The 15,311-nt window shown below is 54.7% G+C and overlaps 1 protein-coding gene across 1 annotated transcript in view; it reads left to right on the top strand.

Moving 5' to 3' along the window:
• FGD3 (FYVE, RhoGEF and PH domain containing 3) overlaps positions 1–7,198 on the top strand; it is a 33,241-nt gene extending 26,043 nt beyond the window's left edge. Inside the window, exons 13-16 of the mRNA XM_065879867.1 lie at positions 5,332–5,454; positions 5,753–5,893; positions 6,547–6,693; positions 6,956–7,198. Of these exons, the coding sequence (XP_065735939.1) occupies positions 5,332–5,454; positions 5,753–5,893; positions 6,547–6,693; positions 6,956–7,198 (654 nt within the window). The remainder of the gene's footprint in view (positions 1–5,331; positions 5,455–5,752; positions 5,894–6,546; positions 6,694–6,955) is intronic.
• Positions 7,199–15,311: the final 8,113 nt, after the last annotated feature.

Raw genomic sequence — 15,311 nt, forward strand, 5'->3', positions numbered from 1 at the left:
GTCAGCAACAGACTTGCAGCTCCGGCCCCAGCACACATGGCCCAGCCATGGTTTTTCTCATTTGTGTTTCTGACGAGCACAGGTTTTGGTGGACCCAGGAGGGCAGCTCAGTGAAGCTCCTGCCATACAGGGCGAGTCCGAGATGTGCTCGGTGGATATTTGTGGAAAGTACCCCAAAGTGGGTTTTAATTCTGACACTAGAAAGAGTGATCTTTGCTACAACATGCCAGATGTAAGCTTTTGGAGAGGAAATGTAAACTCACTCTTGGTGTGCTCATTTGATTTCCTGGTGTTGTCCTCAGACACACAGTTCCCACTAGGCCCTCTTTCCTAAGAAAAGCTAAACCCAAACCAGGAAGTTTTGCAAGGGAGTCTTGCAGAATCCAAAGACTTCCTCGTTCTGCAAAAGTTGTGTCTCTCTTCACGGAAGCACAGAAATGTCAAGGCCTCCCTGGGCTCCAGAGCCACCATGGCAACATATGGACCCTTCCACGATGTCGTGAAAGGCCCCATCCCTGCCACCCGTCGTTCAGCATGCACAAACTTAGTGCTGCCCCTCCACCCCAAGCCCAGGACAGGGCTGCCTGTGAAGGGCAGAGGGCCTGGGCTGCACCCACCACAGGGCCGGGCCTAAGACCCGGGCCTACGTCCACACCCTTTAGGACTGATGATAGCTGTGTGGCTCCATCTTCTGAGGCTGGTTGTCAGGGCCACTGTTTGGGACCCAATTCTTACCTGAATTTTCCTCCTGCTTCCCTGCTTTGTAAGTGAATCTGCCGAAGAGAAAACGTTGAATAAAACAGGCCCTCAGCACAGACCTCCCAGGCCCACGCTTGTGCATTTGGAGCGCTTTGGGTGAAGTCGCTTGGCTGTTACTAGGGAAGCCACGGTTCCACACCTCCCTGGTTAGACTTGGCCCAGGCCTTTCCAATGTCTCCACATCCAAAAAGAAAATCTGAGCCCCTCCCTTTGGTTGACTTATTCTATATCCTCATCCAAAAAGGAAGTATGGTTGGCCAGGAAGACCTGTCCTCAACGTTGCAGGTGGGCTCACCTCAGCCACCTGGTCACCAGCCCTCGGTGTCGGGAAATGCCTGGGGGAGCTGCATCAAGCATGGGCCATGGTGGCTTACAGTCTTCAGCACCGAGGAAGCTGGTACCCAGCCAAGAAAGCTGGTACTCAGACCCTGTCTGATCACCGAACTGCAGCCTAAAAAAAGGAAGCCAGGATGGGTCGCTCTTCCAAGCCCCAGCCCCAAGATGCCCGGCTCTAGGAACTGCCCTCTGGTCCCTCTGGCCAGGACAGGGTCCCTGCTGACCTTCAGCACCTGAGCTCTTGGCCACATACCCCTGACCCGCTACAGCCTCTCCTCCATCTTGTGGGCAGCCCTGCCCCTCAGGGATGCCCCAGTAGCCCCCAGGGCCTCTCTGTGTTCTCAGCAGTTGTGCAGCGCTGTTCGCAGGGTCTGGAGAGCCCAGGTTCTGCAGCACATGTAAGTGCTTGAAGGCAAGATGCGGATCCAGCCACCTGCCACTGACCACTCCCACCTCGAGTGCCCTTGGTGTCCTCACCTGGAAAACAGGCATGGCAGGGTCACCATGAAGGTTGGTAGAGGGCTGAGGCTCCTGGGCCACAGCAGACCCAGGGATGGCCCCTCCTCTCTCTTCTCATGTCTGAGCCCCAGCAGTCCTGAGAGATGGTCTCAAGGGGAGGAGCCCTGAGTGGGGCAGACAGATGTGCCTCAGGGCTAGAGTGTGGCTGGCAGCCAAGGCCGGGTGACAGGGGTTGCCTTCAGTAAGGCATGTGGCTGTGGGGAGCGTCAGTATTGCTTGTCGGGTCTGTGCCACCCATTTTCCACCCACAGGGCTCTGTGATCCTGAGCTGCATGGAATAAACCGAGAGGGGGCCCAAGGTTTTCTTACACCCAGTGTCCATGGGGTCAGGGGTCATGAGATGGAGGAGGAGGGTGATGGGGTCTTGGACAGAGCAAGCGTCCCTATCACCCTCAGAGGCACCAGCTGGTCCCAGGGCTCCTCGTACCAGGGGGCCAGCACTGGCCTCACAGTGGTGGGGCCCACAGTGGGGTCTATGAGCAGAGGCAGCAGAGCTTGGAAGCATAGGCCAGAATTAGTGTGCTCAGGCTACTTAACAAAGTGCCACAGACACTTATTCCCTAACAGTTCTGAAGGCTGGAAGTCCAGGATCAAGGTGTTGGTAGGGCTGGTTTCTCCTGAGGCCTGTCGACTTAAAGAAAAACACACAACTTAGAGTTGAGTTTAAGTTTTACTCAGGATCTTACTGAGGACTATAGCCTGGGAGATAGCTCTGAGGAACTGCTTGTAAGAGGGAGGGGAGGAGCCAGTATATGTACGAATTTTTTGGCTAGGAAATACATGTAGTCAAGCATACATTTTGGTAAAAGATTCCTGCTATATCACAAAGAGCAGATATCTTAAGCTAATACTTTTAAGTGATTTTCTCTGCATGGGAAGATGCAAGAATCTGGGGTCACTGAAATTCTTTCTGAGATGTGCCTCTATCTCGGGGCCTGTTTCTCCAACACACAGAATGCCTCATCTTGTTTTTTTCATCCTGAATTCCCTCCCGAGTGCACTGTCGTGGGTGACTGCAGTGGGTACATCTTAACCCTTATATAACTGGATGATGAGTGGCACTCTTTGTTCTTTTTTTGTTCACAGGCCTCTCTCCTTGGCATGTAGATAGCCATCTTCTCCCTGTGTCCTCACATAGTCTTGCCTCTGTGTGTGACCATGTCCTAATCCCCTCTTCTTATAAGGACACCAGTTATATTGGATTAAGGCCCACCCTAGTGACCTCATTCTACCTTAATCACCCCTTTAAAGGCCCTCTCTCCAAATACAGTCACATTCTGAGGTGCTGGGGGTTAGAACTGCAAACTATGACTTTTGGGGGACACAATTCAGCCCGTAACAGCCTCCAATGCCCAAGCCCCTCCCTTCTGTCTCCCTCACCCCCAACCAGTGCATCTCTTTCTCCTTAAACTTGCAGAGTTTATATTAAACATATTTTTAGCTTATTTTGTTCAAATTTTTATTAGGGAAGCTTTGGACACACACAAGTAGAAATAACAGACAGCGAGACCCCCCACACCAGCCTGGAGCAACTTCAACTTTGTGCTGTTCATGTTTTATCTGTCTTTCCACCCCTATCCTCACCCCACCCCCACATACTCTTCTTTCTTCTGGAATATTTTAAAACAAATCTCAGACCTCATTTTATTCTGCTCAGAAACACTAATGTTAAACTTATTTTAAGTGTTTCTCTTTTAAACAGAAAAATTGTCTCTGGGCCTCTGTTTCCCCATCTGTGCAGGGGAGAGGTTGAGACAAGCACTTCCAGTAGCCATTCTAGCTCTGACATTCTGGGGAATTTGATACATATCTGTGACATTTCTTAAAGTCTTAAGTTTGTGGTGAATTGACTCTGTTTTCTGCTGGGACCCCAGCACCCCCTACCCACACAGAGAGGAAATGCTAAGGGGCTGGGGTGGTTCAGAGCTAGAAAGCTGTTTCATCAAACGATGGGGCATTTCCTGAGAGCCATGGTAACATGTAAGGGCAATCAGCAAAACCAGTCAGGATTCTTGTGCTGTGATGGGGTTCAGGGCCAGGGGCGGTTCCTCACCCCACTTTACAGATGAGGAAACCAAGCTTGGAGAGGAGAAGTGACTTGTGCAGGGTCTCATGGCTGATGAGGGGCAGGGCAAGGGCCTGGGAGCTGTCCCCCAACTTGCACCACTCCTAATCATATGGGGAAACCTAATCAGACAGCGCTACTGAGCCCCCACCCCAGCCTCACCCTGCATGGTCGGTGCCCACTCCCACCTTCACTCCCTCCTGCCTCCTGCTCACCTCCCAAGCCCTTGCATCTGGTGGGGCTGGGGTCCTGGACACGACTGATGTCACTATGGCCAGGGGTAGGCAGCCAGAGTGGACCACATAGGTTCCCTCACCCAGCTCTCAAACCGCTGTCCACAGTGCAGAGGGAACACAGTCCTCAATGGGAATGTGAGGCAGGAGGTGGGGGGGTTAGGGGGGCTGGTCAGTGAGTGGCTGGTTTGCTTTTCTACGTGTCTATTGGTTTTCTTCCTCTTTCACAAGCTGTTCTCGGTGAACACTTGAGAAAATCCAGATAAGAGAGTCAGATAAGAGTTACTCTACCCCAAACAGCCAATAAGATCATCAGGTGTGCTTCCTTCCAGTCTTTTTTTCATGCACGTACTCTTTTTGGTATAAACATTATACGCTACTGTACATTATTTTGCAACTTGCTTGTTTCCCTTAGCAATATAACTTGACACCTTTGAACAGTCTTCCAACATGTCGCCTTGACATCTACCTCCCATGTATGATTTATATACCTGTTCCTTAGTTTTAGACTGCATTAGATTTTTTAAAATTTGTAAATATGTTTAACTAAAAAAGGAATAAATACTTTTTTTTAAAAAAAAAGTAAAGTGATAGAATAAAATGAAAACCTCTCTCCCACTGCTGCCTGCCACTCTCCAATTCCTCTTCGCTCCAAGGAGTTTGATGTAGTTCTTGTAAAACTTTTTGAGAAACCTTACACAAAACAGCTTGTTTAAACGTAAAAGAAAACAAACAAACAAAAAAGAAGTAAAAGCATTTTATAGTGTGTTCTTGCGACTAGTCTTAAAGATCTTCTAACCTCTCTGAACACACACCATGTTTCATGACTTCCCGTTGTCTTGCTGAAAGGACTCATCACTGCCCTCTTTTGTGGGAAATTCAGGCAGCATCGGAGGAGATAGAGAGGGGAGTCCAGCCCCTGACCCTGCTCCCACCCCTGGAGAGTACTCTCACACGTGTTGGGCGGGCAACTGCACACCTCTGAGTGCCTGGCATGGAGCAGGGACCATGCTCTGGGGTCCAATAAAGGGCAGAGCATGGAAGCAAGGGCCACCTGGCTGGATGCTGGGTGCAGACACCCCAGTCCTTGGCGTCTGGGCTCCTGTGCAGAGCAGCCACCGTTTCCCCCAGTGTGGGTTCCGGTTGTTATCTTTGCAGACACGCAAAGTCACTGACCTCCGTGGTGGGACAAGTCATTCCAAGCATAGAGTTCCTGTTCCCCTTGGAATCTCACCCCGTGTGACAGCAGGGCAGCTTCTGGGGAGTGAGGCTGGGCAGGGGGCCATGGCCAGGGTGGCTCCTGCTTAATTCCCTTCTGCACGTCCGGCTTTCTTGCCCTGTATGTGCATTGCCTGTGTATCGCACAGCTGCCACTCCACATGCGCTGGGAAGCTGACTGCAGCCGTTTGCCTCCCACAGCTTGAGCCCAGGAGAGGGTCGTCTAAGACCAGACGTGACAAGGAGAAGCAGGGCTGCAGCAGCTGTGGTGAGACCTTCAACTCCATCACCAAAAGGAAGCACCACTGCAAGTTGTGCGGGGCGGTGAGTCCAGGTGGGAGGAGGCCAGCTGCTGGGACCTCCATGTGCTTAGTTCCTCCTCCAAATCTTCTTTCCATGCACACAGACCCCTGGATCCTGGAACTTCTGAGCAAGAAGGCAGGCTCTGGAGGCCCAGCAGGGGCCAGACTTGGGGTCTTTGCCCTGTGGACAAGGCTCCCGACTCCCATGGCTCACAGACAAGCCCTTCCCCTCCACAGGCCGTTACACCTCTCCTTCCAGCCTCCTTCTGGATAGTCTTCTGTCCCTGGGCATTGGGGTCACAGGTGCCCTTGTCTTGCAGGTCATCTGTGGGAAGTGCTCCGAGTTCAAGGCTGAGAACGGCAGGCAGAGTCGTGTCTGCCGAGAGTGTTTCCTGACCCAGCCGGTGGCCCCCTCGAGCCCCAGCCTCGAGGAGCCCTTGGAGCCCAAGCAGAGCACAGAGGTGGGTGGGCTGGGGCTGGTGAGCCTTCCAGACACAAGACCCCAGAAGCCTTGACAGACTGCTCCTAGTGCTGTCGCCTTCCCTGGGACCAGGACTGGTAGGGCTCAGTTGGGTCCATAGGCCACTGAGAGCAGCTAGCAGTTAAATGCCAAATATCACGTGTGTGCGTGTTGGGCTCTTAGGATCCAGTCATGGCCGAGAGCTTGGGAACCATTTGCACTCAGGAGTTAGATGGTGCATTAGTCAGCTCAGGCTGTATAACAAATACCACAGGATGGACAGCTTAAACAACAGAAACTTATTTCTTCATAGTCCTGGAGGATGTGAATGTGTGTGGTGTGTGATGTTATGTGTGAGAGGTGTGTGTGTGTACAGGGAAATCATCCACAGCCGCCATATTCTGGTTCACTGCTGTTCCACTTTTTCCTACCTTATCTTTATTTCTGTCTTGACCCTTCTTGTGGTCTCACTGCCTAGAAGGTCCAGCCCAATCCCAAGTGGCCTTGCAGTGACCCTGGGGAAGCTCAGGCTGGCCCAGGCCTTGTCCAGTCTGTCTCCCCCTCCTCTCTCCCCCCAGAGCTTCAGCCTTGGTGCTTCCTGGAGAGTGGCTCTTACAAGGGAGACTCCACCTGACTTGTCCTCTGTGTCCCCAGAAGCCAGCCACGGTGGACCCCCCGCCCAGCCTGCTCTGTGGCCCCCTGCTGGTGTCGGATGGCGGCACAGCCTGGAGCAAGGTGTGGGCTGCCATCTCTGAGTCGGACTCCCTGGAGTTGGTGCTGCACCTTCGAGGAGGCAGCCAGGTGTGTCCTCTGAACGCTGGGCCACAGTGGGGGTGGGGGTCCACCCTGCTCTGGCAGCCCACAGCCTCAAGCCCGTGGCGCCCAGATAGGCCTGGGCCATGCAGCCTGGGCCCAACCCCACGTGGTGGGTGGCTCATGTGACCCTAGGGCCTCAGTTTCCCCGGCTGTCCAGAATCACCCTTCTGCTGCCCACTTGTGGGGCCACTTAGTGATGCCAGGACTCCAGAGGCCGGGGTGCTGACGTTCCTCTCCTTTCCTGCAGGATGGCCAGCTGCTGCATGCCATCCCTCTCTCTGGCTGCAGGGTGAGTGTGCCAGACCCCACAGAGAGGCTGGATGCTGGACACATGTGGCAGCTGCAGCAGGCCCAGCAGTCTTTGTACCTGAGTGCCCCGTCCGCCGAGCTGCAGCAGCAGTGGTTGGAGGCCCTGAGCTCAGCAGCCCACGGGCATCTGGCCCAGGCCAGCCCAGGGGCCCAGCAGCCCCAGGCCCCAGCTGCCCCATGAGTTGAGTCTCTGCCGTGTCTCCCAGCTGAACAGCCACCGTGGCAGGGCCTGTACTCATCTGAGAGGTGGCATCAGGCCACATGCAGGCATGAAGGGAGCCTGGATTGCTGAGGGACCAACAGGCCACATAGCACTTGGCCCTGGAGGGTTCCTCCATGTCAGAGAGGAGAAAAGTGAGGCCCAAACAGGGGCAGCCAATTGCCCAGGGTCACCCAGCACGTCCCCCAAAGACCCGGGCCTCTGCCTGCAGGCCCAGCAGTGTGGCCCAGAGTGGGGCGTGGGATGACTGTCAAGAAAACTCCGAATGGGCAGTGAGGGGTCATCTGCACTGGAAGACAGAAGGAGCTCATGGGTGGTGCCCAGGGACACCTGGTGGATGTCTGCAGTCATGCCACCCCTCCTGACGGTTGCCCACCCATCTATACCATCTACATCCATGTGAGCTGAACCATACTGGCCCCCTGGACTCCTCCTCTCTCCTCTTTCCTCTCCCGGGGACTGGGCACACCCTGTGCCACCTCGTAGCTCGCCACCCCATTTGGAGATGCCCAAGGGAGCGAGTGGTGGGTTCCTGAATAGCCATGCTGTGAAACTACAGGGGGACCACACAGGCGTCGTGATTTGTGGCCTGAGATTTGTGCCTGCCTCCCCTGGTCGGTGGTGGACAGTGCTTATCTACATAAATAAATGCTGGCAGCCAACAGGTGGACACAGCCTTGGGGCAGGGTCTCCCCACAGTGGGCCTGGTTGGCTGGAGAATGAGGGTAACAGATGGGCACAGCCGGTCATGACGCCCTGGACCCCAATCCAGGCCTGCAGGGTGCAAGTAACACCCCTGTGGTTGCCCCAGGATGCAGCGGCATTAGACAGGGGGGCCTCAGACAAGGTGCCATGCCTGGAGACCTGCTCTGTGTCCCTGGTCATGCTAGTGAGGTAGACAGGGCCATTTGCGCCTGTAGCAAGTGGAGCCAGACTTAGATACAGGATCATGGGAGTGCTGGCTACTCACAAAGATGTCAGGAAGGTCTATTTGCACCAGAGCCCCGAGGGCCTTGAGGGAGAGCAGAGGGACCTAGGAACTGATGACTGAGGGGTGTCCAGTCCCTTGGGACCCCCATCCCTCTAACATCCGCAAGGCACCCTGAAGGGATGCCTGTCACTGCCCAGCTATGGGCAGACTTGCAGGGCACATACCTGTGGGCTGAGAGGGTCATTGTGGGAGCCAGAAATGGATGACCGGTCATGGGTGAGGCAGGGGTGGGGCCCAGGCAAGGAGTGACAGGGCACAGGTGAGGTGCTCAGGGCACAGGTGAGTTGGGACCCAGGTGAAGTGGGCAGGGCCCAGGTGAGGTGGTCAGGGTCCAGGTGAGGTAGGACAGGACACGGGTAAAGTAGAGACCCAGGTGAGGTGGGCAGGGCACAGGTGAGCTTAGGCATGAGTCAGCGCTGTCCCCCACATACCCACCCTGCTATGCTTAGATGCTGCTGCAGCTGTATACCTGCTGCATACCTGGGCCTCAGTCCTGCATCTGTGAGAGCTCACCACCCTGCAGTGGGTGTTCTGAAGCTGCTTGATACCAGCAACTTGCCCACTGGGAAGGGGAGGCCAGGCCCTTCCAACCGTGCTCTTACTCAAGGAAATACAGCAAAGTCCCTGCCCATGGAGCCAAGGCAGGGACAGCAGGTGTCAGAGGCATTGAAGGGACCTGGAGCCCAGCCGGCCTCTTCCCGCTGGTCCTGCCCCTTCTCCCTTGGAGCTCTGCTCTCTGCCTCATGCACTGACTGAGCGTGGGGCTCAGTGGGGCTCCTTCTGCCTCATGCACTGACTGAGCGTGGGCCTAGTGGGGCTCCTTCTCAGGGTCAACTCTGTAATACTCCAGTCTCACCTAAACCCCAGGATGTTCCCACTTGACAGTTGAGGAAACAGTCACAGAAAGGATGCCCCCAAGAGTCCCACAGTTCCAGACCAAGTGGGCAGCTGGCATTGACCTGCTGGACATGGTGCCACTCTGCTGGGGTCTGAGGGGGCAAGACTGGGCCCCTCATCCAGGGTCCTCACCCGCGGCCCCCACTGTGGGTTCCCGCCCAGGGTCCCCGTGGCTGGTTCCCAGTGAGCTCTCTGTGCCCCAGGGCAGATCTGAGCCTTATCCTCTCCCAGCCAACAGCCTGGGGGGCCCGGCACGCAAGCTTCCACAGTAATTTCAGGAGGGTCCTGTCCTCAGTCAGCACATTGGAAGGCTGGTAAGGTGGGCATTCTGTCCCTAGCAGCTCGGGGTACACCAGGACATTATATTCCATCACGGTCCATATGTCCTGGGGCCAGCTACAAGGGTGAAAGCAGGAGGCGTCCCAAAGGCTGTGGCTGCAGCAGGACCCGGAAAAATGTCCTCGCTGTCCATTTTGGACAGTGCTGGGCCCTGAGAACACAGAGGAAAGGAAATCCCTCTGTTTGGAGTGGCTATTCCCACTGAGACATTGAGAAGATGTGCAGCCACAGGGGAGGAACAGAAGGGGAGTGGGCATGGCAGAGGGTGTGGCAGGAGGTCCCTGGGAGCCCCACTCCCAGCCAGGACACCCTGGGGGAGGGGTTGCAGGAAGGGTGCCTAAGTTGAGTGCAGGGCCACCAAGGCATGGAGGAGCCAGTGACACACAGCGAGGAGCAGAGGGAGCATGGGGGAGACAAGGCCTGGTCGTGGGGTCTCCACGGAGTCTCATTTGGTGATGCTCCAGGAGGCAAGAGCCACGGGGCAGGCTTGGGGGTCTTAACAGATCCAGTTGGCTGCGATGGAGGCAACCAGGGCAGAGCTGGAGACAGGGCCTGGTGTCTCCAGCAAGTCTCAACACAGACCCCCATGACAGGCATGCTGGAGGCCAGCAGGCATGGTGATATAGGGGAGCCTCTGCCAGCTGTCCCCACGCAGGCATGGACCTGTGTGGCCAGAGCTTCCAGCTTTTCAGGAGATGAAAGAAACTCAGGTGTTCTTGTGAAATATCCTGATAAATGTTAATAACTATTGTGGAGTCTGAAGTCATGGGGTGGGTGGCTGGTGCATGGCCCCAGAAGGCAGGTCTGTCCCCAGGGACCCTTCCGGCTGGGGTATCTGGCCTGGCCCTCTGGATGCCCCAGTAAGGACTTGAGAAGCAGGCTGCCTGCCTGGAGTCTCCACACCATGTGTTTGGGTGACCCTTGGGCCTGGGCTTCTTCCTACCTGCACACTGCCCACCTCTGTCCACCTTCATCTTGCTCCCATAGCCTGAGGCCTGGGCACTCTGCACTGCCCACCCACAGAGGGTGGAGGCTGGACGCACACTGGCTTTCAGCCTCTCCACTGACCTTCCTTTTCTGTCCCTCCTCCTCCTCCTCCCCAAGTCCAGCCCCCAACCCTGCAGGACAGGAGGCCATCCCCTGGACAGAGGGAGAAGGGAGGCCAGTGGGCGGAGCAGGAGGTGGGCCCTGGGGCCTCTGGGGTCCTAAAGAATGCCAGACGGGGCAGGAAAAGGGTCTGAAGTACCCAACTGTCACAGGAGTCAAAGGCCTGAGCTGAGGGTCTTCTGTGCCCCCAGGGGCTGCTCCTCTTCAGCCTGGGGAACACACATTCCCCATTAGGCCCAGGGGGGATGCTGGCCGTGTCCCTCACAGTCCTGGGAAGAGGAAGGAGCCAACATACACAAGGGCCTGCTGCAGCCAGGCACCCAGCCCAGCCATTCGCTGCAAATAATGACAACTCAGGGTGTCTTAGTAGCAGTGAAACTAAGCCCCAGGGAGGGGGAAATACACTTGCCCAAGGTCACACAATGAGTTAGGGACCCAGCCAGGAGTCACTCATTCACTCTTTGTCCATTTCTTCATGCAGCAGGCACTGCTGGCATACCTCCTGTGTGCCGGCCACTTGGATTTCTGGGACTCAGGGGTTGGACTCAGGCCCTGTAGCCTCTGGCCCTGTCACACTTCCAGCCTCATTTTCTCCTGTCCGGCGCCCCCGCACTGCTCCTTTCCCACCCCAGGTCACCAGGCTCCAGCCACTGGACCTTCAGAACACACCAGTCTCCTTCCCATCTCAGGGACTTTGCACATGCTGTTCTGTCTGCCTGGGGTTTCTTCCTGCAGGACTTTGCAAGAGTCTGCTCTGTGAACCTCAACAAAGAGCCCTTGCCCCAGTCTTTCTACTTTTTCTTGGGGTATTTGCTCTCTTGTTTAACCTCTGTCTCCTCATCTAGAACAGAAGTTCTGAGAGCAGAATGAAACACCTACAATAGTGCCTGGCACAGAGTATGTGCTCAGTTAATATTTGCCAACAGCTTGGGTGAGAGCTCAGAGACTTTGTTCTTGCCATGCAGCCCCAGAGCACTTTGGGTCTGGAATCCTCTTTTAACAGATGGGGAAATCGAGGCTCAGAGAGAGACAGAGGCTGCCTGAGATCATAAAGACCCAGTGCTCTCCTGCCTCCTCTGAGGTCCCCAGGTCTCCAGGACATACAGCCAATTCCTCCTCAGATGTCTGGTCCCATTGCAGAAACCAGCACACAAGACCCAAAGGGGCTGCCATGCCCCAAGAAATCAGCAGAGGGGCATTTGGACCCAGGTGGGTCCGCCGTACACCTGTGCCCATCCCTCACCACCCTCCAAGGGGACAGCGGACCACTGTGCACATGGAAGTGGCAGGATCAGTCCCTGAAGTCCCTGCTTACCCTAAGCCTCAGAGCCCAGGCCTTGGGGGGCTCTAGCCCTCATCCCCCAGATGCTCAAAGGGCCTCCCCACCTCCTGGGGTCTGACAGGGCCCTAGAATCCAAGCCCCTGTGAGCAGCTAGTCCAGGTGCTTGGCATCTAGGAAGGAGGGTGGGCTCACCTCCCCAAAAGCCACTGCAATGTTTCTACAGATGAGCTCTCTCTGAATGATCCTTCTGGGAGGCCCAGCTGGCAACAGAGGGTGGCTGCACTATGGATGGACCCCGCCACTGCCCATTCCTTTCAGTCACCTCCCCCTCCTCGCGGGGTCTCCAAGGGGCTCTTCGTGGTCCCAGAGGGCTCCAGGTGGTCACAAGGTGTTCCATGTGGTCTTGAGGGCCCCAGGCAGTCCCTGAGGGACTCCGGGGTTCCTAGGAGGCTCCAGGTGGTCCTGAGGGGTTCCAGGTGTTTCTGAGGGCCCCAGGGATTCTTTAGGGTCTCCAGTTTGTCTCAGGGCGCCCCAGATGGTCCCCAGGGGCTCCAGATGGTCCTTGTGAGGCTCCAGGTGTCTCCTGGGGGCTCCAGGTATTCCTAAGTCCTCCAAGTGATCTGAGGAGCTCCAGATGGTCCCAAGGCAACCAGCTGTGACAAGAGGCCAGGCTGCTCCCTGGTCACATACCCTCCCACACCCACCACTGCCCCCCATTTACAAGAGAGAAAACTGAGAGAGAAAAAGTGCCAGAGAAGTAAGTGGGGCTAGGGCAGGCCATGGGGAGCAGCCAGGTTCCCACCCTACATTCTGCACATTCCATCCTAGAAAGCTGGCCTCCCCCGCCCTCCTGGCCACAAGGCCCACCAGGCCTGGTCTTGCTGACCCAACAAATTTCTGGGCTTGGTGCCCTGCTCACAGGTGCAAAGCTCTGATGGAGGCCCTTGCAGGCCCTGGAAGCCACTGTCCCATGGCACCCGCGCCATCTCGCAGCCTGCAGATTTCTTTCCCTCAAAGCCCAGGTGTGCTCAAGCCGTTGTCTGCTGGGCCTCAGTGGCCCCCCGCCACTGATGGGAGCATACCAGGGTTCCCTGAGGATGGTGGCACACCCACATTGCTCTCTCAGCCTTGTCTTACCTTCCTGATGGCCCCTCTGTGCTGTCCCCAAACTGGACTTGGTCCTCTCTGACCAGCAGGATGGCAAACACCAGGTAGTGCCTAGGGAATTTCCTGCCAAGGAGAAGAGCTGGTGGCTTGGGTGGGCCACCTGGCCCCAAGATCCTAGAAAGTGAAGGCTACAGGGGAAGGATTCCAGCTAGCCCTCCTGTGGCACAGGCTCACTGACCAGCTCTCCCGCTTCCTCTGCTGGGGTTGGTCCAAGATGGCCACGTGACCTAAGATAGTCCCCCGCTTGAGGGTGGAGGGGGCCATCCTGGAATGGGATGGAAGGGCCTCCCGGGGAGCCCAAACCAGGATGGGAGAACAGAGGCAGGAAGAAACCCACCTCTGACTTCACCTGAAGCAGCCATGAGAGAATACAGTTCATTTGGAGTCTGATTTCTTCTATGGTCCTGCCCCACCCCCCAGACCCCATCTGCAGGGACCAGCCTGCACCCTCCAAAAAGTCCTGCCTTGACCCCCTCTCTGCAGCAGAATCCAGGCTGGCAGTATCCCTGAGAGGGACAAAAATCTTCCATTTCCTGCCAGGGCCAGGCCTGCCCCGGGAGCCTGGTCCTAAGCACTTCAAAATGCACATGCCACCATCCCATGAATCTCCATCTTGGAGAGGGAGCTCCACTTCCTTGTGCTCTATCAGAACTCAGAAAGCACATTATAGCCCCCCAGAACGACATCTGCCCCCTAGGGGCACTGGAAAACTGACAAAAGAGTAGCCCATCCACTGCAAGGAAAAATATTGGGGTCATTCCCAAAGCACCCCACTTCCCAGAAGTAGGGAGTGGCCATTCCCTGTGTGTGGTCCTAAACCCAGAGCCCTACGGCATTCTCTCCTCTGTGCTCCCGAAACCTCAGAGGAAAGGGCCATTATCTTCACTCCACTCACAGAGGGGGACATTGTAGCTCAGCACCAGGAGTTATGTCTTAAATGGGTTGCCAGTAGGTCACAGGGTGGGGGCAGGCATGTCTTAGGTGGGTCCCCATTGGCTCACAGCAGGGGGCCTGTGTCTTCGGTAGTTTTCTCCCAGCAGCAGATCCTGCTACACGGATTGAATGCAAGGAGTTTATTTGGGAGTCAACACAGGAAGAATAGTAGGGGAATGGAGAATGAGACAGAGAAGGGAAGAAAGCCCACACAAGTTGGCTTCCTGGGTTGAATGGTATCCCCCACCCTAAATCTATGTCCACCTGGACCCTCAGACTGTGATTTTATTTGCAAATAAGTTCTTTGCAGATGTAGTTAGTTAAGATGAGAATAGAGTGGGCTCTAAGTCCTATGACTGGTGTCCTTATAAGAAGAGGAGGGGACACACAGGGAAGGCCTTGTGATGATGGGGGCAGAGATGGGCATGCTGCAGCTATGAACCAAGGAACACCAAAGTTCACCCAGAGTGGCCAGCAGCTGGAAGACGCATGGAAGGATCCTTTCCTAGAGCTTCCAGAGGGTGCACAGCCCTGACAACATCTTGATTTCAGAGCCCTGGCCTCCAAAACTTTGAAAGGATAAACTTCTGTTGTTTTAACCCACTAAATTTGGAAATTTGTACAACAGCTCTAGAAAACTAACACAGATTTTGTACCAGGAAGGGAGATGCTTCTATAACAGATACCTAAAAATGTGGCTGTGGAATTGGGTAATGTATACATGCTGGAAGAGTTTTGAGGCACATGATAGAAAATGCCTAGATTTCCTTGAAGAGATTGTTGGTAGAAATATGGAAAATAAAGGCAATTCTGGGGAGAGAGAGGTCAAAATGAAGTGAGGACTCCTGGGCATATAGCTGGAGAAAACCATAATTTGAAAAGATACATGCACCTCAATGTTCATTGCAGCACTATTTACAATAGCCAAGACATGGAAGCAACCTAAATGCCCATCGACAGATGAATGGATAAAGAAGACGTGATCTACACACACACACACACACACACACACACACACACACACACACACACACACACAGGAATATTAGTCAGCCATAAAAAAGAACGAAATAATGCCATTTGCAGCAACATGAATGGACCTAGAGATTGTCATACTGAGTGAAATAAGTCAGACAGAGAAAGACAAATATCATATGTTAATGCTTATATGTGGAATCTAAAAAAAATGATACAAATGAACCTATATACAAAACAGAAATAGACCTACAGACATAGAAAACAAATTTATGGTTACTAAAGGGGAAAGTGGGAGAGAGGGATAAATGAGGAGTTTGGGGTTAACATATACACACTACGATATATAAAATAGATAAACAAAAAGGACCTACTGTACAGCA

This window comes from Phocoena phocoena, chromosome 6 (assembly GCF_963924675.1).
Source record: "Phocoena phocoena chromosome 6, mPhoPho1.1, whole genome shotgun sequence".
In the NCBI taxonomy this organism is placed as follows: Eukaryota; Metazoa; Chordata; class Mammalia; order Artiodactyla; family Phocoenidae; genus Phocoena; species Phocoena phocoena.